Source organism: Alosa sapidissima, chromosome 6 (assembly GCF_018492685.1).
Source record: "Alosa sapidissima isolate fAloSap1 chromosome 6, fAloSap1.pri, whole genome shotgun sequence".
Lineage (NCBI taxonomy): Eukaryota > Metazoa > Chordata > Actinopteri > Clupeiformes > Clupeidae > Alosa > Alosa sapidissima.
The window spans coordinates 35,224,906-35,248,733 of NC_055962.1; the positions used below are offsets into that span (position 1 = coordinate 35,224,906).

At 42.5% G+C, this 23,828-nt stretch overlaps 1 protein-coding gene and 1 long non-coding RNA gene across 2 annotated transcripts; both read left to right on the top strand.

The window, feature by feature from the left end:
- Positions 1-433: 433 nt before the first annotated feature.
- On the top strand, positions 434-23,828 carry LOC121711644. Its single transcript, XR_006032396.1, has 3 exons — positions 434-443; positions 5,280-5,285; positions 23,048-23,828. It is a non-coding gene; the product is annotated as an uncharacterized LOC121711644 (long non-coding RNA).
- nt5e (5'-nucleotidase, ecto (CD73)) lies at positions 11,402-23,828 on the top strand. Its single transcript, XM_042095362.1, has 9 exons — positions 11,402-11,857; positions 14,697-14,919; positions 16,096-16,284; positions 17,744-17,941; positions 18,219-18,373; positions 19,911-20,019; positions 20,303-20,452; positions 20,559-20,759; positions 20,862-23,828. The coding sequence occupies exons 1-9, from the start codon at positions 11,525-11,527 to the stop codon at positions 21,026-21,028; spliced, it is 1,725 nt and encodes a 574-aa protein (XP_041951296.1). The 5' UTR covers positions 11,402-11,524; the 3' UTR covers positions 21,029-23,828.

The window sequence follows — 23,828 nt, forward strand, 5'->3', positions numbered from 1 at the left end:
CTCGGCGGAAATTAGGTGAGGTGGAATCTGATATAGCTTCGCTGGGGAGAGAAATGAATTTGCTATCGTCTGTCCTAAAATTAACCTCTTTGCGATCAGTCTGGTCATGAATTTGGGTAGAGGAGTGAGAGGGACAATTCAACTTGAAAGCTGAGCAAGTTCCCTCTTTCTCCTCTCTTTCTCCTCTCTTCTCTCTCTCTTCTCTTTCTCCTCTCTTTCTCCTCTCTTCTCTCTCTCTTCTCTCTCTCTCTTTTGTAATCTTGAAAGTCCTCCCTCATCATTGTGATGTATTACGTATCTGTAATCGTGACACATGCTCCACTGTCTGGTACAAGAAGGTCAGTACCCATCCAATGGTCACCAATTCAAGAAACCTCAGCAGATTCTACACAAAATGTCCCCCCTAAGTGATTTCTCTTTAGTAGATAAACAAATCTGCAGATGTTTTTCTTTACTTCTTTCTTTGATTGGTTTTAAATTCCTCTGTGGCTACTAATCAGCATTGATGTGGCGTTGGGCTTCCTGCTCTTTGTCTCTGGGTCATGTCATGTCTTTTCTTCTGTGCCATCTGTGTGGGCACACGAAGCCCCTCCGACTGCCTGTGGCGCTACACCTGGCAGGGCACTGGATGCAGCTGGCAAATAGCCCTGGCGGCCTCTCCAACCTGTTTGAAGATCTCTCTAAATCAATCCCTCTTCATGTTTAGTCATTTTTTAACAAATCCTATCCCTATTTCTTCCTCTCTCTCTCTCTCTCTCTGTCAAACACTATGGCTGTGTCCAACATGGAAAAAACCCTGCCTTCAAAGATAGCATTCGGTGACAGCAAGGTAAATATTTCTATAAAATGCTGCCTTCTAAGATACCTTGGCCATATATTCGGAAGACAGCATACATTCATATTTTTTGTGCTGCCTTCTTTAGAATCTTTAGAATGTCTCTGCTTCAACTCCCACTGATTAAAGCCAGCTGTCAGTATCCTGGCAACGGCGTTCTGTGTTGCTATCTTGCTAGGCCATCCGAAACAAAGTTCATAGCTGCTACCTTGATGCCTGCCACGGCAAGTGACTTGATAGTTGAAGTAGCAGGCAGCTGCGTGTCGTTTCAGACAGACACAGCTTATCTCTCTCTAGCTCTGGACCCTCTGGACTTACCTGTTCGCTCTACAGCTCTTGCTGAACACTGTCATGATAAAGATCTTTATAGGAGTGTGTCCTTCAGATAAGTGACCACATCCATTTGACACTAACCTGGTGACATTACATATCACACACACACACATACACACACACACACACAAAAGCAAACAAACAGCCCACAAAAAAGAATTTACAGCCGTTCATAACCACTGTACAGGCCATTAGTGACCGTTACGACAATTCATCCAGATAGCGTAAACTACCATAGGAAATTGTCACATATGGCAGCACTTATCCAACCAGCGCTCCACTCATCCCCCTGACCTTTTGATTATCCCTGGCTCTCTGGTTTTCTGGTCTACCATAAATTCGATCATATCTATAGATGATGGTATAATAATTGATAAGGGTATGTTGACCATGTTCACCATCTCACCCCTCCATCCCCGCTCCACCCTCTAGCCTCCCCCCCCCACCCCTGTGCGGTGCCCTGGCACAGCCTTGTGCCTCCCCCCCACCCCTGTGCAGCCCTACCACAGCCTTGTGCCTCCCCCCCCACACCTGTGCAGCCCTAACACAGCCTTGTGCCTCCCCCCCACCCCTGTGCGGTGCCCTGGCACAGCCTTGTGCCTCCCCCCCACCCCTGTGCAGCCCTACCACAGCCTTGTGCCTCCCCCCCACACCTGTGCAGCCCTAACACAGCCTTGTGCCTCCCCCCCCACACCTGTGCAGCCCTACCACAGCCTTGTGCCTCCCCCCCACACCTGTGCAGCCCTAACACAGCCTTGTGCCTCCCCCCCCACACCTGTGCAGCCCTACCACAGCCTTGTGCCTCCGTCCACAACAGCACGCGTGCCGCGCTCCTCCAGGGCTATCGACCCTGCATCTCGCCGTCCTCTCTTGTCGCTCTCATCTCCTCGAGATGGACCGTTTTTCATTCCCCTCTCCTCTCATCTGCTCTTTGCGCGCATCAAAGGCGTGGAGTTGGAGGGAGGGGGGGTGGTCGGTGGCTGTGGTGGTGGTGGTGGTGGTTGTGTGAGCTTCCTCTACCCCTGCCAGCCCCCCACTCCTCCTTCGCTCTCCCCTGATTGCCTGCTTTGCAGGGTGCCAATGGAAGGTGTCTCATGAGTCAGCCGACGTTGCCGGCGGTGACACCTTCATCTCTGCTCCCTTCGGCTCTGATGGGTGCACAGGGATCTCATCTGCCTTCCTGTCCCACTTCCCAGCAGGGGGGGGGAGAAGGGGGGGGGGGGGGGCTCACTCATTTTGCAGCGATCCAGTTACCAGCAGACATGTGAATCACAGATAAACACACACACACACACACATTATAATTTATGATAAATATGATACATGTATTTAAAATACAAAATGTAATTGTGTTTTATTGTATTTTATTGAGTTGAAGAAAATGGCTGCATATTTTGTATCAAAATACTTTATAGGTATGTATTTTTGTAGTTTAAAGGTGCTCTAAGCGATGCTGGGCAATGTCACTTCTGTCGACTTTCAAACAAAACAGAGAGCTACTGTAGCTTGCTACTTCCTCCCCCTCCCTCCCGTGCAATTGAAACTCTCCTAAACGCGCATCTTGTCAGTATTTGCTGGAACAGTTTGTTATGTTTTCATGGGCTAGGTTTGCCCAGGTTGTTTTTGTTGATAGATAGATAGATAGATACTTTATTGATCCCCAATAGATAGATAGATAGATACTTTATTGATCCCCAGGGGGAATTCCATTGCCATTCATGGAGCCTGGGCTGTCCACAGAGATCGCGTTTTTTTACAGTTGGCTGTTAGTTAGGTGATGTTTGCAGTAAGTGACATGAAATGTTTTAGCCTAAAAAAGGCATGGCATCGCCTAGAGCACCTTAGAACACTGCCAAATATTTCTGGTAAAACCACATCATAAAAGTGCAAAACAATGAATAAAGCCTCTGACTGGTGCTGACTTGGTAATTTGCCCAGACTTGTGATCAGAATATTGAGATTCAGGAAGATGATACAGTGCAAGATGAGTAACATGAAGGTTGCTCACACACACCAAGGGTGTAGGTTTGGTCTCAGCTTGGGTAGGGACATAAATTGGTTGAGGACACGCTCGAATGAATATGACTTCACAGCAAATATAACATGAATGAGTTCACTAAAATATTGATGAGGACAATTTAGTCATTGTAAATGACCCTATGGTCCATTTGCAAACCTACGCCCTTGACACACAATACACTCCCTCTCTCACACCAACCCACTCTCTGGACCACATAACTTGCTCACCCACACTTATAAGTTTCCTTGTTTTTGGTAGAACTTTGACTGTGATGTGTATGTGTCCTCTAAAGCTGATGATACAAGGCACCTTTCTGAGCAATGTTGTGGGCAACATACTGTACCTGAGTGTTGTTATTCTGGCACCTTCCCTTAGATGTTGGGCAACTTATTTTTCTTGAGAACTTTAATCATCAGTAGGCAAATAAACATGATCATCCAATCGGAACTCATGGGACTGGTTATGTGGTTGGCCTACTCAAGCAATAATAGCATTCTGGGCATGCACTGACAATGTCAGAGGCTTCAGTCTCCATATTCTATGTCAGTGTGCCATGAGTATGAAGTTGTTATTCTGGCTCTATACTCTGTATTTCTTTCTGTATAGCTGGCCATAACAAACAGGGGCTACTGTATTCGCTATAAGTTGTTATGTGTGATTAAATGTGTGGGAGTCAGCAACGGAATGTGCATGTACAAACCTTAAAAGCCACACACACGCTTAATTAGTTTGGGTTGTGGGATTAGTGACTATATGCACACATGTAGAGGCAGATTCCGCATGCACTATACCGTGTGCATAATTGGTATGTGTCATTATGGTCTGGACAAGGATGACCGGTGGCTGATGTGTGTGTATGGTACGTACACACACACATCACTCACCCCAATTTACAGACGGTTCTCTGCAATACAGAACTAATTACTGTACTGTGTGTTTTGTGTGATCAGCAGTAGATGTATGCTGCACATTCACACACACACACACACAAAAGATACACACACACACACACACACAGACAAAAGACACACACAAACACAGAGAGAGAGAGAAAGAGAGAGAGGGTTGTATATTACTAGCCTGGCTTCAGCAAAGCCATTCACTTCATGCATAATGTGTATACATGTATACTTCATCTGAGAATGGTCTGTACTGGAATGTTTGAAGGTCATAACATCCTAATGGGCATAGACTTCACATTCATTTTGAAATCACTGGACCAGCTATGGACCCTTTCAAGAGAGTTCCATTATCAGCATCATAGTTGGCCCCACAAGACTTCCGTTTTAACATTCCATATGTTATCTTAATGCAGAGGAAGTAGATTGGGGCCCAAATAGAACGTTCAAGCGTTGTTTTTGTTTTTATTGTTGAAAGGGTCTATATCAATAACATGGATCAGGTACAGTATTCCTCACACCACTAACCTTTGCAAACTGATAATAAATCCACACTTTATTTATTGCTTCATCTAGCTCTACCACTGCTGTCACGTTATTGTGCTCCATCCTGGCATATAGCAGTTCAACAAACAGGGTTTCAAGACTATAATCTCAGTGGGAAAATACCAGGCTAGTACATTACAAGCAAAAGACTCCTCTCTCTCTTGCTGCTACAGTATAGCAAATATTTAGTATGTTGGCTTGAGAATCTATTGACACACACACACTCACTCACACACATGGCAGTATGGCGTAATAGTACACATACAGTAGGCCTACACATGACACATATTTGTATATGTGCATGTCAAATATATTATCTGATGTTAAGAGTAATTAGGCGTGTGTGGAAGAACTGCTTGATTATGATAAATATATGTAAGCACATTTCAAACTTCACACCATAAACATCTATGACAGAGACATCACTCTGTCTATAATGAGCTGTTTTGAATAATTACAAGGGGAGATTAGTGTGTTTGCACATGGTGTTTCCAAGAAGTTGCATTTGTATTTCTCTGTTTCTGGAACATTCTTAAACACACAATACAGTATGCATGCTACCCCCTGTCCAATGCTGTGTCAGCACTCTCCCATGTGATTCTCACAGTCCTGCTTAATACATTGATGAATTGTCTATACTCTATAGACTATTGTCTGACGCCAGAAAAAATGACTTGAAAATGAAGCATGCATGAATGTTAACATTCTATATAATCACTATACACTGTCTGAATGCATACAATATAGAGAAGATGCCATAATCCATACTTGTGTTTTTTGAGTGAATCATTTGCTATTAATTTGTGGTATACCCGTGGCAATTGTGGTTAGACCTCATTGACCCAAATCTTGTAAAAAATGGCATGAGAGACGATTGAAGTTGTTGTTGAAGTTGTACAGGCAGGGAATGGAAAAGCAATGAAACTTGCAAATTAGCGGCAGCTCTATCTTACCGTGGAAGTGACCTTGGGTGCACTCATGAAGACTACCATAATCGAGGAGAATCTTGTGCACCTTTTCTATTGGATAACTTTTCGAGTTCTGGAGCATAACTCATATTTTTCTTAAGGCTGTTGTGATCATATCACCTCCGCATTCATAATCTTCGGCGCTTGTTTTGTCTGGGTTAGACTATACCTTTCAGCGATAGTTGTTGTATTGGATAGCGAGGGACGTACACCGGCAGTCTGTCTGTCTGCCACGACCGCACAGGTGTGACTGAGGGAATCGAATGGGACAGTGATTAGCTCATTTAGAGGGACGCGTCAGAGAATATTCCGGCAAAGTTCAGTGTCAGGAGAACAAGGGAGTTTAGGAAGTCTCTTTGCTTTTTAAACATGCTGTGCACGTACACACAAACTCACATGACACAAGCTCTCTCCAGAGACTTTCTAATGAGGAGACACAGCACTCAAAGAATCATCCACAGAAATGCATGGGTTTGTTCGTAACGCCAATATGGCCGCTGTCTAGCCTACACATATTCCGCCCATTCCTGTATGCCTCCCCATTCATTTGAATAGGAAAATAACTGCCCAAAGTGTGTTGCAAGACGGCCGCCGAATGGAGGGACTTGGCTAAAAGGACTTGCTCTCTCTCTCTCCCTCTCTCTCTCTCTCTCTAGGACTCTCAACCTCTCTGGCCCAAGGATGGGGGACAACTGCAAAGCCAAATTGTTTTTCTTTGGTGTTTTATGCCCCCAACGTTAAGGCAGCGCTGCCTGGAAGGCACTAGGGTTAGGCATGGGTTAAGGTTAGGGTTGGGGTTAGGTTTAGGATTAGGTGCCTTTAAGTCAGCGGTGGCAGCGCTGCCTGGAAGACAACGTTGGAGACGTTGTGAAAATTCCAAACAGAAAAAAAACAGCTTTTTTTGTTTTTTTGTTACATCAGAAAAATGTCTTAGTAGATCAATGAGATTTTAATAGATTGATCGGAGGATATGGCATTTTATGTTAGTGTAAAAAAGTGAATCTCACAAAAATGCAGATACTGCACTTTGACTTTGTATAGATCACAACTGGACATAGTGTGAGGCAGATCTTGGATCCAAAGTGAGAACCAGGAGAACATGCTGTCTTCAGCACCATTTTATAAAGGCAAAGGTTGTGGAGCTCCCATGCAGGTGACCTTGCACAGTGCTTCTTTGTGCTTCCTCCCTAGCATACCACTGCAAGGACAAATCTGAGGGAATGACAATCAATTCACCCACAGAATGTACACACTCAATGTATACCCACACATTAAATGGATTTGGATATTAAACACCAACAACATATATTTGTGTACACTGTGCATACACTATTCAGATAGTAGACATAGTCATATGTATGTATTCACTGCTAGCCAGTCTTCAAATAAATTTCACTAGATATGAGAAATATTCAAATTCAAATGCCATGGGGAGCAGAGTCACAGATAAAATATATACAGTACACTAACAACCACATAGGTATATCTGATACTATATAGAGAGGCACAGCAGAGTGTGTGTGTGTACACTATGGAGGGTCTTTTTGCTCCACCTCCGCTGGCTTCCTGCCCCCCAGTGTGGTGTGAGTGTGCTACAGGGGCTCGGAACTGGACACCCACGGCGTACGGACGGCATTCCCCATAATCGGCAGCCGCGTGTGGTGTGAGGAGACAGGGGGGGGGTTGGGGGGGGGGGGGGTTGATAACCACGCACATCTCTCCTCTCAACCCACCCAAGGAGCATCACTCTAGCCCTTGAAGACACAGGTCAAAGTGAATGTCATGGCACCTCTTTCAACATACAGCCTCAATTTAAACAGGCTCACTTAAAGCACTTGGCCTGACCTTGATGAAACCCTTGTGAGTTGGTAACTGGTAGCGTGTACACATGAAAGAAATACTGTTGTGTTATATATATTCTTGTGAATATTCTAGAGTTGCGTAGCTAGTGTTTGCAGTAGTTGCCTCTTTGTGTAGGAAGAGGGCAGTCTATTCATGGGCATTTTCTGCCACCTTGTGTTTCTGGAGGGTTCGTACATCCTATATTCTGGTGGCGTGTTTGTCACTTCCTTGATTTTATTTTGAGATGGAACCTCTGTGATTAGACCAAATACTATTCAAGTATTGCTAGTTAGCCTTATTGAAATAAAATTAAATGAAATTCAACTAAATGAAATTGCTTTAGCATCCGGGGATAAATAGACTTTAGAATAGTTCATTATATTAAATTCAGTAAATGAAATTGCATCAGGGACAGAGGATATGTGGCAATTTCCTGGGCTGTGCACATTATGCACCTGGCTGTGCTGGATGATAACCATCTGATTCTGTGTCAGTACTTAGCAGATGCTGTGCAGATGTTCTTTCACATTCCAAATGTTGTTTTGGTTTATACTCCATAAATCTCTTAAACATAGATATTACACTGTGGAGATGCAGCAGATGGTCTAACTCTTTAGGATTTGGATTCCAAAAAAACGTGAAAACAAAAGTAGAGTAAAGTTAGATAGATAGATAGATAGATAGATAGATAGATAGATAGATAGATAGATAGATACCCAAGGGGAAATTAAAGGGTCTCAGTAGCATACAGACATAACACACAACATGCACTTACAGCCGAAATGGTAAACATAAGTATAAGTGTAAACATATAACTAAACTCCACTGTACAATAAAGACAGTAGAAGATAAGAAAGATAAGAAAACTAACAAAACTAAATACTAAATATACTATATAAATTAAATTTAAAAAGTCTAATGTGCTTGAAGGTGATCAAGCATAAGACGCTTGTAGTGACAGGGCCGGGACTGGTAAGGTGCTAAAGGGAGTGAGTGTCATGGTGAAGGTGCAAAAAGTAGTCCAACCATAGTCCTTTAGTTATGTGTGCATGGTAAGGTGCTCAAGAAAGTGAGTGTCATGGTGAAGGTGCAAAAAGTAGTCCAACATTAATTAGTCCAACAGTGCAACAGTGCAAGAATAAGGTCTAGAGACCAGCATAAATAATATGGACAAATAGGAGAGTAAAGTATAATGTAGACAAGGAAATATAAAAAAAACTATGTCAGTGCAAGAACAGGTTAAGGTAATAGGGTAATAGCCATTCATTCATTCAGTATTGTAGCAGAAGCCTGACCGCAGCCATTAATCATGTGTGCTAATATAGCATGAAAAACAGTGTAGCAGTAAAACAGTAGTGAAAACATTAGGCTGTGGACATTAGTAAAACAGTAGTAAAACAGTAGTAAAGCAGTAGTGGGCAGTCAGTACTCAAACATGGAGAGGGTGGAGAGGCAGACAGACTAAGCAGAGAAGTCTATCTCTCCTCTTCCCTTTAGTGAGGCATTGAACAGTTCAATGGCCCTGGGGACAAATTACTTTCTCAGCCTTTCAGTTGTGCATGGCAGTGAGCGAAGTCTCCAGCTGATCAAGCTCTTTTGCTTTTTAATAGTGCTGTAGAGTAGATGACATTCATTGTCCAAGATGTTGATCAGTTTGTTCAGGGTCCTTTTGTCAGATATTGAAGTGATGCACTCCAGTTCAGCTCCCACTACAGAGCCAGCCTTCCTTACCAGCCTGTCAAGTCGCCCAGCATCCTTCTTCTTTGTGCTTCCTCCCCAGCATACCACTGCATAGAAGAGGGCGCTGGCCACAACACACTCGTAGAACATCCTGAGGAGCTTGCTGCACACATTGAAGGACCGCAGCCTCCTCAGGAAGTACAGCCTGCTCTGACCTTTCTTGTAGAGTGCATCAGTGTTGGCTGACCAGTCCAGTTTATTGTCCAGGTGGAGACCCAGATACTTGTAGGTGCTTACCACCTCCACATTGAACCCATCAATGGAGACTGGTAGCAGAGCGGGCTTAGACCTGCGGAAATCCACCACCATCTCCTTGGTCTTTGAAGTGTTGAGTTGAAGGTGATTGAGTTTGCACCAATGCACAAAGTCCTCCACCAGGCTCCTGTACTCCTGTACCTCTTGCTCGTCCCTGATACACCCCACAATTGCAGTATCATCAGAAAACTTCTGCATGTGGCATGACTCGGTGTTGTAGCAGAAGTCAGATGTGTACAGGGTGAACAGGACTGGAGAGAGCACAGTTCCCTGTGGCGCACCAGTGCTGCTGATCACTGTGTCAGAGAGACAGTTCTTCAGTCTGACGAACTGTGGTCGCTCGGTCAGGTAGTCTGTAATCCAGGTTACCAGGTGAGCGTCCACACCCATCTGCAAAAGCTTGTCTCCCAGTCTGAGGGGTTGGATGGTGTTAAAAGCACTTGAGAAATCAAAGAACATGATTCTCACAGCACTTTTCCCCTTGTCTAGGTGAGAATGTGTCCTGTGTAAAAGATAAGTGATGGCATCGTCCACGCCCACTTTCTCCTGGTATGCAAACTGTAACGTTCATACAAATATTACAAGCACAACAACTGAACACAACAACTGATGGGGCATCCGTGGCCTACTGGTTAGTGAATCGGATACTACCCCCGGATGGGTAAAATCCAGAGAACAAATTTCCTACAGGACTAATGAAGTATAACTAGCTACTGTAACTAACTGAAGAGCTCTTAGGAGACGGCATTAGAGGAGCTATACTGTGTGTAATAAATGTCAGCACAACCACAGACTTCCTTTCTCTGTGGGTTTTTTCTCTTTGAGGCCCCATCTCATCTGTCCAAATGCTTTTAAGCCTAAGAAGAACTTGTTCAGTATGAGAGGAGACCTTAAAACCTTGTGGCTGGAGGGGTGGGGGGTTAGCGCTCAGGCCTACTCCTATAGGCCCAAATCTCTCACTTATATTTATTAAGCAGTGAGATAGTGTTCTGCACGCTGTGGATATAGTGTTAGTAGTTGATAACACTTGACTAAAAAATACTTATTAATACTTCACTTGAGTGTTAATATTTTTGGAATCGTATTACTTTTATTTTAATGACATATACTGTACTTATGACTCCACTACATCATGAAAGCATGAAGTAGCCTACTCATTACTCGCAAGCACATTTGAAGGGATTCTTTAAATGCAATAATGTGATAGACCATATTGAAGTTCATTTTTTTCAATAGTTTAAATAGCTCAAGTTTATTGTCATGTACTACTGTAGGATTTATCAGTAGGCTAGGCCTAATGAAATGTCTTGTGCTCAAGAGCCAGCTCAACTTTAAAGAATAAATTAAGTAGTAGTAATAAAAAAAAGGTATATTGTGTGTGTGTGTATGTCTGCGTGCCTGTGTTCGCTCCTGAGCATGTTCATGCGTGTGTTTGTGTTCAGTTTTTGAATGTGTGTGTGTGTGTGTGTGTGTGTGTGCATGAACAGAACATCCTCCATGATCATGAAATGGACCAGATCTGTACATCATTAAACGTAAATAAACAACTAATAATTGAGTTATCCTGTTTTGTATTTGGTGGTCAAAATGTTTTAGATTTGTGAACAGATAATGAATAACGATTTAAGTATTCAAAAGTAGGCCTACAAGTATTTGTTTTTTTTTAAATGTAGGCCTACTGTAGGTAGGACTAATGCAATGTTTATTTGGTCAATAATTGGGTGTAGCTAACATCCTTTGGTTGGTCACTAGAGCAGACCTTACATCCAACATCAACATTTTACCTATTTTTCATAACTTTGCAACTGTTAAAATGGATGTAATAATACATTTTAAATTATTATGTTATTCATTATCTGTTTTTGTTTTGGTATTTATGGGTACGTTTGTAAATTTCAAGCATGGTTTCCTCAGCCGGTTGGATTGAACGCTAAAATCATGGAAACAATGAATAGCCAGCCCTCTTCTGGCGGTGTCAGAGTAGCCTAGGCTAAAACTCGCTTTGAGGCTCGCAGCAGTGCAATCTGCACTTCAGTGCGTGTGAAGAAGACCATAGCCTATAGCCTACCTCATCGCAGAGGCGGAGATGGGGACGGAAAAGTGGCGGTTTTCTACACTCGTTTGCACTTTCCTCTGCACTCAAGCTATCGTCGGAAAGGCATGGGACTTAACCTTGCTTCATACCAACGATGTCCATGCACGGATAGAAGAAACAAGCAAGGATTCGGGAAAATGCACGAAACCTCCGTGTTTCGGTGGAGTGGCGAGGAGGCATACGGAAATATCACAGCTTCGCCGAACGGAACCTAATGTATTGCTGCTGGATGGCGGCGACCAGTTTCAGGGCACGGTTTGGTTCAACTTATACAAAGGTGCAGAGGCAGCCTATTTCATGAACAAACTCGGATACGATGCAATGGTAAGACAGTCATACCTTTCTCTTTATCCATTTCTAGAGGGATGTAATTCATGTAGCCTAAAATATGTGTTTCTTGTAATGAATTGATACCCCTTTCGGCGTTTTCTGAGATTATGATTAGACCTATAGGCTACATGTAAGCTTGAAACAGCTTTAAATGAAAAGGCAGCTCGTGCATCTTTAGTGCGCGTCTTTAAGCATCGTGACGTGGTAGGCTACTAACCCATCAACTTAAATAGGCCTACTTTGATTTCGAGTCACCAGAAAGTAGGCAAGGCAATAGAAAGCTAAGCCAGACCATTAGGGTCGGCAATCTTTAGGCTACTTTCAGAAGAGCCATTTTTTGACAAGGAATTGGAAAAAAAAAAAAAAAACTTTCTGGGGGCCAGAAAGTGCAAGTACCATGGGCCTTGTCTTCAGCCTATTGGTCTAAATTAGGCTATATATATTGGATGGCAGACCAGAATGGGCTAATCAAACAGTTGAGGTGGTCCAAGCTGCGGCGTCTTTAAATTAAACGGTTGTCATCTCCGGTTGCCGCCCCATGGGCTGGGCCTATAGGTTCTGCTTAGTCAGGTTAGGGTTTTGGGGCTGAAGAGTTCTGCTTATTAGAAACCGCTGGTTCAGAGAATGGTTGAAACAAAGACAGAGTGTGACTGTGGACTAGCCTATTGTCCTATTTGAGGGGCAGCCGTGGCCCACTGGTTAGCACTCTGGACTTGTAACCGGAGGGTTGCCGGTTCGAGCCCCGACCAGTGGGCTGCGGCTGAAGTGCCCTTGAGCAAGGCACCTATCCCCTCACTGCTCCCCGAGCGCCGCCATTGTAGCAGGCAGCTCACTGCGCCGGGATTAGTGTGTGCTTCACCTCACTGTGTGTTGTTTGTGTTTCACTAATTCACTGATTGGGTTAAATGCAGAGACCAAATTTCCCTCGGGATCAAAAAAGTATATATACTTACTTAATACTTATTGGAAGTGGACGTATTGAGTTGCAACAGTATAACCAAGTAGTTTGTTAGAAATCTTACAAACTAACGAAAGGTGTGTTATTTGTTAATTTGTTCTCACAGAACGTTATGAAGCCTATTTTTGGACATCCACTCATTTACTAGGCCTATATAGTGCACTATACAGTGAATATAGTTTTTCACTAGTGCACTATGTAATCAACAAGTGGATGTTGTGAACGCAGACTAAGTTGAAGGTTTCCATAATTGTGTATGGGGACTGGCTTAATTCCATGGAGTACAACCCCCAGATGTAGAGGTCTGGAATCTTATCTGGAGGTGCTGATGAGAGGGCAGCTAGACATGTCTGGACAGGGGCTATCCTTTTCCCCTCTGTGACCATTAAGATACACAAAAGGGCTTTAAATCCAGAGCCAATTGGGATTCTGAGTGGCAAGCTAAAGGAGAGACATCATTAGTCACAGTAGTAGTGATACGAGATCTTCTCTGCTTGTTTGATTTGATAGCAAATAAGATATATAAGGTCATTTAAGACAAATGTTTACATCACCAGTAAGGATTAGAAGAAACCTACAGTATATTAAATAGTGGTCTTGGTGCTGTAGGCTACGTCCCTACTGTGTTTCTACGGTTCCTTTGAATAGACAAGACTGCTCTGAGTGAGGTTTCCACTTCTCATCTGTTTGAGACTATACACCAGACAAAACACCATTAAGGATAACATCCACTGGGGCGTCTGACGCATGTCAAATGATGCCAAAGTTTAGAACTCTTTACTTTATTTTAACGGAGCAAAGCCCACACTGGCGGCGTCTGACACGCGTCAACGCCAAACTTTAGAAAATTGTTCTATCTCTTGAGCATCAAATCCATAGTGGTTGCCAGTGGGCGTTGGCCTTTATACACAGATCACCATAAGGCACAGACGCCAACTCTACTGCTTCTCTACTGTTCCTAGTTTAAACCATGGCAAGGGGCAGCTACTCTAGATGAATGTCCCAATTTAACCCCTTTAAAATGTCACCAACATCTAAACCAGTAGTTCTCAAACTTTTCACAATGGGTACCACCTCAGAAAACAATCGTCTCTCCAAGTACCACCATTATGACCAGCATTAAAAATACAGTTCAGACAAAAAAACCACAGATGGATGAGAGAATGCATTTATTGATGTAAGTACAAGGTATTATGCAGTCATGGAGGCCTAGATCTGCTCAAGACGCTGCTGCAGCAGAGCTGAATAACAAGCTGCATGAGTAATACTATTTTCGCTGAAGAATGTGCTGCTGCGTGAGAACATATAACAAGCATAGATGGGAGTCCAAAAGACTCCCTTATCCTGAGCAGATGTAGACAGGTGGAGCTGGGGAGGAGGAGGGAGCAATTTAGCGCCGTCACTTCATGACTGACTGAGTCTGACATTGGACCGCAGATATTAAATATATGGCAATAGAACAAGACTGATTGGTTAACGCCACGACCAATTAGCAGCGTCACCCGTATGAACTAAGTCATCAGCTTTGGCCAATGTAACTACATATTTTACATTGCACATATGGTTTTGCGTCATTTTTTCAAGAAAGGCAAAAACTTTAAATGATCACTGGTATTTTTTATTATATACATGTATTTTAATATCATTTGTAGTGCTTATTTATTCTTCATGGAAAAAAAAAACCCATCTTGGAGACTCCCGGAATACCACTAGAGAGAGTCACCACCATCAGTGGTACCTGTACCACAGCTTGAGAACCACTGATCTAAACAAATGTAGCCTGTTAACATGCCAGGTTTGGGTCGCAGTGGTAACATGGCATAGAGACACTCACTGGGCAAGGCTCTTATTTACCCTCTCTCCCTTCGTTCCCAGGCTCTAGGGAACCATGAATTTGACAATGGATGGGAAGGCCTTGTCAGTCCCTTTCTGCAAGATGTGAGCTGCACCATCCTGAGTGCTAACATCAAAGCAGATGCCTCTCTGGCATCCAGCGTTTCAGGGAAATATTTGCCTTACAAGATTTTCAACATGGGTTCAGAGACAGTGGCTGTGGTAGGATACACATCCAGAGAAACACCTGCTCTGTCTATGCCAGGTAAAAACAACATACCGGTAGTGTTAAACACCTGCTCTGTCTATGCCAGGTAAAAACAACATACCGGTAGTGTTAAACACCTGCTCTGTCTATGCCAGGTAAAAACAACATAGTGTTAAACACCTGCTATGTCTATGCCAGGTAAAAACAACATAGTGTTAAACACCTGCTCTGTCTATGCCAGGTAAAAACAACATAGTGTTAAACACCTTCTCTGTCTATGCCAGGTAAAAACAACATAGTGTTAAAACGCCTGCTCTGTCTATGCCAGGTAAAAACAACATAGTGTTAAACACCTGCTCTGTCTATGCCAGGTAAAAACAACATAGTGTTAAACACCTGCTCTGTCTATGCCAGGTAAAAACAACATACCGGTAGTGTTAAACACCTGCTATGTCTATGCCAGGTAAAAACAACATACCGGTAGTGTTAAACACCTGCTCTGTCTATGCCAGGTAAAAACAACATAGTGTTAAACACCTGTCTGTCTATGCCAGGTAAAAACAACATACCGGTAGTGTTAAACACCTGCTCTGTCTATGCCAGGTAAAAACAACGTAGTGTTAAACACCTGCTATGTCTATGCCAGGTAAAAACAACATACCGGTAGTGTTAAACACCTGCTCTGTCTATGCCAGGTAAAAACAACATACCGGTAGTGTTAAACACCTGCTCTGTCTATGCCAGGTAAAAACAACATAGTGTTAAACACCTTCTCTGTCTATGCCAGGTAAAAACAACATACCGGTAGTGTTAAACACCTGCTCTGTCTATGCCAGGTAAAAACAACATAGTGTTAAACACCTGCTCTGTCTATGCCAGGTAAAAACAACATAGTGTTAAAAAAAAGCACACCGGATAATGTCACTGACAGAGCAACACCGTCCCTACCAATGTTGCTCTTGTATTAGAGAGTATATAATGAGGGTTCATTTGCAGCAATACCAAGCAGCAATGTTCACTTTGAAAGAGGAAAATGTACAGTATATAGGATTCATGGTACAGTATAATATGGCACATCAAACACCCACTACATGCTCCAAATGGGGTGATGCAGAATGGTACAAACCCAAAAGTACATCCAACATGGCCAATGCCTTCTCAAAAGCACCTGGTACGCACCCTCTAAAGCATCGGGTACATTAACCTCACTTGTCTTTGTCCTCTTCATTGTAGGTCCACACCTGATATTCCACGATGAGATAACAGCCCTGCAGACAGAAGTTGAAAAACTCAAAACTCTGGGCATTAATAAAATCATTGCCCTCGGCCACTCTGGTTTTACGGTAGACAAAGAAATTGCAGAAAAGGTCTCAGGTGTGGATGTGGTGATCGGAGGACACACGAACACGTTCCTGTACACAGGTGAGTGTAACGGCAGCCAGCTAGTCCGTAGCTGTGCAGTATGTACGCTGTGTAAACCTTCCTCACTTTAAGAGTCATGTGAGGGTGAGCTACATGTAGCAGCCTGGGCTTTCACCTCGATTGCTAGCACACTCGACTTCACCTCGATTGCTAGCACAGTCGACTTCACCTCGATTGCTAGCACACTCGACTTCCAATCTGAGGTGCTGCTGTTGCGGGTTTGAGGGTGACTGCAGGGCTGAGACGCGCGGTTCAACACAACGCAGGTTACACAATGCCTGTTAGAACTCTACATTCATGTAACATATTCATCTACATAGTCTTTTGCACAACAAAGCACTAATGTATTCTTAGTTCTTTATACAGACATTTATGTTTATGCATTTTTGTAGCCATTAGCAGGAATAGCAGGAATAAAGCAGGAATATTATCGGTAGATTGTACTGTGTATGATGAGGAGAGCTAAAATGAACATATAATTGAGCTCAATTTAACATTAGGAAAAGATTTTGACCTTATTTCTGTGAGACAAAGAAAAGACAGCAAAGTGTTCCTTTTGAATATACTTGTTCCAAAATATATAGAAATTGAGGGGGAAAAAATCTGTTATGCTCTTTGCCATGGAGCAAGATAATTTACTTGTCTGATCCTAAATGACCTGGATCCAGAGTCCACTTAACAGTCTTAAGTCAGACTCTTGTGCAAATTGTTCACTTTCTATATGAGTATTACCATAACAGCCCATTTGCCCCATCCACTGCTCACTCTAGTCAAGGCAAACTGTTTTTACTTCAGCTAATGAACTGGGTGTAACTGATGGGCAGGGTGAGTTGAACTGTAATTGAGATCATATGTGCATGTATGCAACACAGTAGTGGAGTTTTAGTGTGCTGGCTCTTCATGTTGGGAAAACATGGAAAATGGAAAAAGATTGATAATTTCCGCAAACCCATTTTCTACCAGAGAGGAAGTGTGTTTCTTTTTGTTTTTGTTTTGCCTTTTGACTTCCTTGTATTTAAATCTAAGATCTAAGATTTTGATCTCTATTCAGTGTTCAGACTTTGCTCAAATGGTTGTAAAGGCCAGTGACCTGAAGTCACAAATCCTAACTGGAAACTCTTGAAATGTGCATTAAATCACACATTTTTGATCTTGTCCCTATATTGCAAGAAATTTGAATAGTGTATATTCTGCAGTGTATTTAATTATGAACACACTGTGCTGCATTTCACAGGAATGTAATCTTCAGGGCTTTTGCTACATACTGTTACTGTGTTTCTTAGCTGTGTTTTAAGCTTGAGAACATACAGCATAGAAGGCTCCTGGCCATCACAGTACAGTTGACAAGATCAAAGGAAATAGTCAAAAGAGCAGTACTGAAAGTATCACATTAACCTCATTCAACCTCTTAAACTCCCAAGTCCTCATTTTGTGTTTGTCCCCCTTCCTCTGTCTAAAGGAATAGCCCCGTCCAACGAGGTCCCGGCTGGACCTTATCCCTACATGGTGAAATCACAAGATGGCCGACAGGTGCCTGTGGTACAGGCTTACGCCTTTGGGAAATACCTTGGCCATCTTAAAGTGACTTTTGACGACAGTGGAAATGTTCTTAAGGCAGAAGGCAATCCAATATTACTGGACAGCTCCATACAACAAGGTAAATTAACATATTTTCCATTTGAAATGTTTAATGGAAAAGGCCGGGTCAATTACTGTAACAATGATATCAGTACCTTAAATAATGAATGCTTTTTATTTTTTTGCTTCTAAAAAAATGATTTCTAAAACTTGTTGCATGCTACACTGCACATTCTTAACTTGTGGTTTATGTATGTATACACATACACAAGAAACAGTGTGTGTGTGTGTGTGTGAGAGAGAGAGAAAGAGAAAGAGAGGATATCTGCTTCACCATCATATTGTCATAACCGCAGACCCTGCAATCCTTGCTGACGTTGAGGAGTGGAAGAAAAGCTTGGCTAATTACACAGCTCAGTTTGTGGGCAAGACTCTCGTCTATCTCAATGGGACTTCACAGGAGTGTCGGTTCCGCGAGTGCAACCTGGGAAACCTCATCTGTGACGCCATGGTGTGTACAAAACAGTGCACTCCCTTAGGCCGGGTAATAGAATAGGGATTTGCCAACACCCAAGTGCAATTCCCCAGAGAGAGCTCTTGTTGATAATACTGATAAACCGGTACAATGTCCAACATTTTGAATGGCTGCAATGTGAATGCCTGAAAAGTTCCCGAGGGTGATGATGGTCATGTGTTTGGATGAAGTAGGATGGTAGGAGCAGTCTTCACTCAGTCTCTTATGTTACTTTTTAGAGTGCTTGGCCAAACTTAAATGTTAACGCAGAGAGAAAAAAGGCCACACTTTGCATATATACATTATTCATGTGTTTGGATAGTCAGAAGGGGTCATCGTGCACATCACAGTTAAAGGACAAAAAGTGAAGAAATACTTAAATACATAAAGGAGCTCTAAGCGATGCTGGGTAACGTCACTTCTGTTGACTTTCAAACAAAACGGAGAGCTAGCTCGCTACTTCCTCCCCCTCCCTCCCGTGCTGCTCCCGTGCAATTGAAACTCCTAAACACGCATCTCTTCTGTGATTTGCTAGAACAGTTTATTATGTTTTTATGGGCTAGGTTTGCCCAGGTTGTTTTTGTTGCCGTTGTTGGAGACTGGGCTGTCCACAGAGATCACGTTTTTTTACAGTGTATTCAGGACACAGACAGCTAGCGGTTGGTTAGGTCAGGGGTTCCCAAACTTTTCCACGACAAGGCCCCCCAAATACCACTAGGTTCTGGCCAAGGACCCCCTTGATATGTTATTAAACCCATCGACAATACTACGGCAAATGTAAAATACATTAAGCTAATCCTAATAATTATTTTAGCCACAAGCACTTCGTGCATACAGTGTGTACAAAATTGCATTTGGGGCTTTCTGCTATATGAGAGCTATCACTCTACTATTATTCCCAGTCATTATCATGGAAAATATAATGTACAGATATTTGACAAATTATTATAATGGCATTGTATAACAACCCTCATAGTAATAGGTATATTTTAAATTCTTCAAATGTATTTGCTGCTTTTATTTTTCCTTCCAACTTGCTGGGGCCCCCCTGGCACCCCCTCACGGCCCCGGCCCCCACTTTGAAAAACACTGGGTTAGGTGATGTTTGGAGTAAGTGACATAAAATGTTTTAGCCTAAAAAACGCGTGGCATCGCTTAGAGCACCTTTAAAAGGAGTCGATTCTTTCCTTTCTTGTGTTTTATTTTGTTATGCTTGGCTTAGAATAACGTTGCAACCTTTCAGTCTTCTTCAGACTCCTACTAACAGTGTACACAGGCCAGCATTCGGTGGGGTGGTGGTAGCGTAGCGGCGAAGGAGCTGGCCTAGCATACAGTAGCCTGAAAAAGTTGGGGGTACAATTCCTGGCTTCCACTGTTATGCCCTTGAGAACAAGGCACTTAACCCCGAGTTGCTCTAGGGACAATGTTGTCCCTTGTAATAGAATTCACATATGTCATCCAGTCACTTTGGATGAAAAATGTCTGCTAAACACTGTGTTTTTAAATCATTCACTCCATTCACTGTGTGCTGCAGGTGGACCACAACATCAAGTATGCCGATGAGGTTCAGTGGAACCACGTGAGCGCATGCCTGCTAAACGGTGGGGCAGTGCGGTCACCCATTGACGAGCGTGCCCGAAATGGTGTGTTTGTGTCTGCCTCTAGTTTCGATATTTAAATATAAAGTCACATTGGTGAGATGTAGGCATCCAGTCCGCAAAAATGTTTAACACTACGGTAGTACAGAGAAATGCTACTAATTACTTTGCTTAGGTTATCAGTTGTCACATGACTGTCCCTGGTTTTGTAGGTAAAATAAGAACATGAATGTGGAGGAGGGTTTGCAAAGAGATTTCTCAGTTTAGTTGTAGAACCAGCCCTGTATGAACAGTATATTTGTCTTGACTAAATTCAATATTATTGCAGGTTCTATCACAATGGAGGACCTGATTGCAGTCTTGCCCTTTGGATCCACATTTGACTTGCTTCAGCTGAAAGGCTCCACCATCAGAAAGGCCTTTGAGCATGGCGTGCGACGGCATGGAGGGGGCACAGGGGAATTCCTACAAGTATCAGGTACAGCAGTGTCCAAGGAGTCTGATGTCACATGTCAATACATATGGGGCTACCCCACACTTCTCATGGCATTAAAGTTGTTGGTTTTTCTACGATGCCTCTGCAGGCTTTCAGGTTGAGTTTGATCTCTCTCGGGAACCCTTCCAGCGTGTGACATCTGTCCACATCCTTTGCACCGAGTGTCGAGTTCCACGCTATGAGCCAATGGAAGATGAAAAGGTTTACAAATTAGTCATGCCGTCTTACATTGCGGATGGTGGTGACGGTTATACAATGATCAAAGAGGAGAAGTTGAAGCATGATAGTGGTAAGTTTGGAGCACAGAAAGGAGAAGTGTTTGTCTTGTTCTGCCTTTCTTAACCGGAAAGATATTTCGATGCCAGTTTCAGCACTACTTCATCTTTTGCAGGCGATCTGGACATCGCGGTGGTGGAACGCTACATCAGCGAGTCCAAGAGAGTTCACCCGGCTGTGGAAGGGCGCATCAAGTTCTCAAGCTTGGCAGGTGGAGGACCTAGTCGCATGATCTCACTTCCGCTCTTGATCATGCTTTTGGCTTTGTCAGTGAGCCTATAGTCAGCGCTGTCTGAACCAGAGTTATTAGAGTTAGAATTATTTTAACAGTGAAAAAATAATTTAGTTTTTTAATTTAACTTTCAAAAAATCAAAACTAAATAAAAACAACAATGAACATTGCAAAACTAACTAAAAGTAAATAGAAGTAAAGGTAAAATCAGCTTAGTTTTAGTTCCCCCCCCCCTCAGTTTTCAGTACCTATAAAAAGTACTCCCCCCCCCCCCCCCTTGGATATTTCCCCTTTTACAGCTTTTATAAAAGGATTCATTTAATTTGGACTTTTTTACAATAATTTACACAAATCTCCTCTTTAATGTCAAAGTGAAAACAAATTTCTATAAAGTAATGTCTCTGAACCCAACCTCACTCCTCCAAAACAATGACACTGCTCCATCTCCTGCTGTTCTGGGGCTTTCAGTACTAGCACTTCTGCGTCCTGTTTCATTTCCCCATCATCTGACCCCATCAGCTCTGTCCAGACGTTTTGCAAGTATCTGTGTGATACCAAATGCTTCGGCTTTGACATAGTTCTTTATGAACTCTGTTACTTCCAGTGGCGTGATTCACCTGAAACCCCATGGCTACCCTGGTCAAGACTACAAAAGCTCCGTTTGCATTAGTTGCTTGTTGGGTATAATTTGGCAGGGAAGTTTAACCACTTGTGTGGAAATTAACAGTTAGATTTTTGTTTCTGTTCAGCGGTGCTTGAAAAGCATTTTTTAAACAAAAGACACCAGGATGCTTTACAGGTATCCTGAACCCTATATCTGAAAACAGATGGTTCTAGAAGGATTGGTCCCGTGAGAATGCACTTGTGTACCTAACTCTTTCACCACTGTTATGGTGATTTGGCGTGATGAACTTGAAACCAGAAGGTTATGCACATTACAGTAACAAAAGGCTCAAATCTGGCCAATTGTTTGTGGGGCACAGTTAGTCAGTGCAGCTTAGCAACTTATGTACAAATCCAATTTGGACCATGCACTTGAATTCAGTGTTATTTCAATAGCACTTGTAACACAAGAAACCAGAACATTTCAGGGGAGAATTAACATTTATTGTTGCTGAGCACAAACAGAGAGTTTAGAAGATTCATTGCACTGAGAATGCACCTGTGTGCCTAAGCCCTCTACCAGGTGCACACATGCAAGAAATGATGGGGGAAAACCTACCCAAAAACTTAATTGGCCCTTATAGGGTTTTTCAGGTAGGGGTATTCACACTAAAATTTGGTGTACACATATTCTTGAATTCTTGAAAAAGGGTGTAGACATATTTTTGAATATTCCAAAAGATTTTAGATTGTTATGTCGTCTCAGATGGACAATCCGCAAAAACTACAACAAAATAAATAATAGCTTAAGCGAAGTTCTATTGGGAAGACTCGTAGTCACACATTCCATTCATAACTCGCTAACCAATCACAGCTCAGAAGTACTACTAGCAAATTAACACGCCACGTCATTAATTCATTCTTCTTCCTCGATTCACAGTCACGTTGCCTACGTCTCCCATTCATTCAACTAGCCCTCTACGAACCAATAGGAAGTACATGTGCTTCTTAAAAACTTCTGTATCTAACTCACCTCCTAGCTACTTTCAGTAAGCTGATTTCGATGTCTCCACCGCCACCAGTCGGTCCCCGTCTCAAGCGTATACCGGGGGATAGCACCTCGTCCCTGCCTCGCTCTATCAGCAGGATCCGATATCCCTGCACTGCTTGCCAGACTACGGACGGGGGCCTACGCCAAAGACTTTACTAGGATTAAAACGCCTTTCAATATAGTTTGCCTCCCGAGTCTTTTTGGTAGAATTATAATACCAGAAAGCTAAATAGGTTGGCAACCCTTGTGAAATTCACTTGTGTGAGGGCATACTGTATTCTCATCTTAGATCCCAGTTTTTTGATGAAGTAAAAAAAAAATAGGACCTAAGAACATGTGAATTTGTTTAGAATGTGTGCAACTCTTCAAAATGTAGCTCATGGCACTAATATTTATTCTGAACTTCCACACCGAGACACCTTAGTAGTCTCCTCCTATCTACAGTGTACTGTTAGACAGGAGTGTCGATTTCACCAGCAGTTTTCTAATGGCCTTATATAGTCATCTCTTGCATAAATTGTAGGGTGCCGCTTATACAAAGCCAAAGAGAGTCCTAGAGACATTCATTTCACCAAACCTCTATTGTCAAGGTAGCTGTCAGAATAAAGCCGCATAGTTGAATAATCTAATTTCATTCTAAAGTAGAATGTAGCTCGAGCCTGATTCTGCGCTGATGCATCAACGTAAAAAGTCTGCTATGTCTAGACAGTAGTTCTGTCTCTCAATACCAGCTTAAATACTTGAACATTTTTATTTAATTGCGTAAAAATGGTCATACATTGGGTTGAAATGCAAAAGATTTTTAACACGCTAATGTTCCACTAAATAACATTGGAGTTAAGCTTAGAAGAATGTGTAATAGTCTTTTAAAATAAAGAACAATATTATAATGTATGCATTTCAATAGCTATATAATAGTAGAAGGCATTTTCCAAATGCAAGAGAAAAATGTTCTGAAGCGACTGGCCTTATGATCTATTGTTCAAGAATTGTATATCCAATTCTCTATATGGTAAACATGAAGGTTTTTGTTAATATCTTTAAAAGAAATGGAAAGATTATAACAACAGAAGTTAAAAAGAAAATGCAGTTTGTAGTTGTCTAATGAACTTTAAGTTATTGCTCATTGTATTGCTTATTCTGAAGAAATGATTTCCTGGCATTAGCAAAAGATTCAATAAAATGGCTGTGCTACA

Excerpts from the sequence above, each read along its gene's own strand:
- nt5e (XM_042095362.1), top strand. The coding sequence starts at position 11,525 with ATGGGGACGGAAAAGTGGCGGTTTTCTACACTCGTTTGCACTTTCCTC. Across the intron at positions 20,020-20,302 it reads TGACGAGCGTGCCCGAAATG|GTTCTATCACAATGGAGGAC; the intron begins GTGTGTTTGTGT and ends ATATTATTGCAG. Across the intron at positions 20,760-20,861 it reads GAAGTTGAAGCATGATAGTG|GCGATCTGGACATCGCGGTG; the intron begins GTAAGTTTGGAG and ends CATCTTTTGCAG.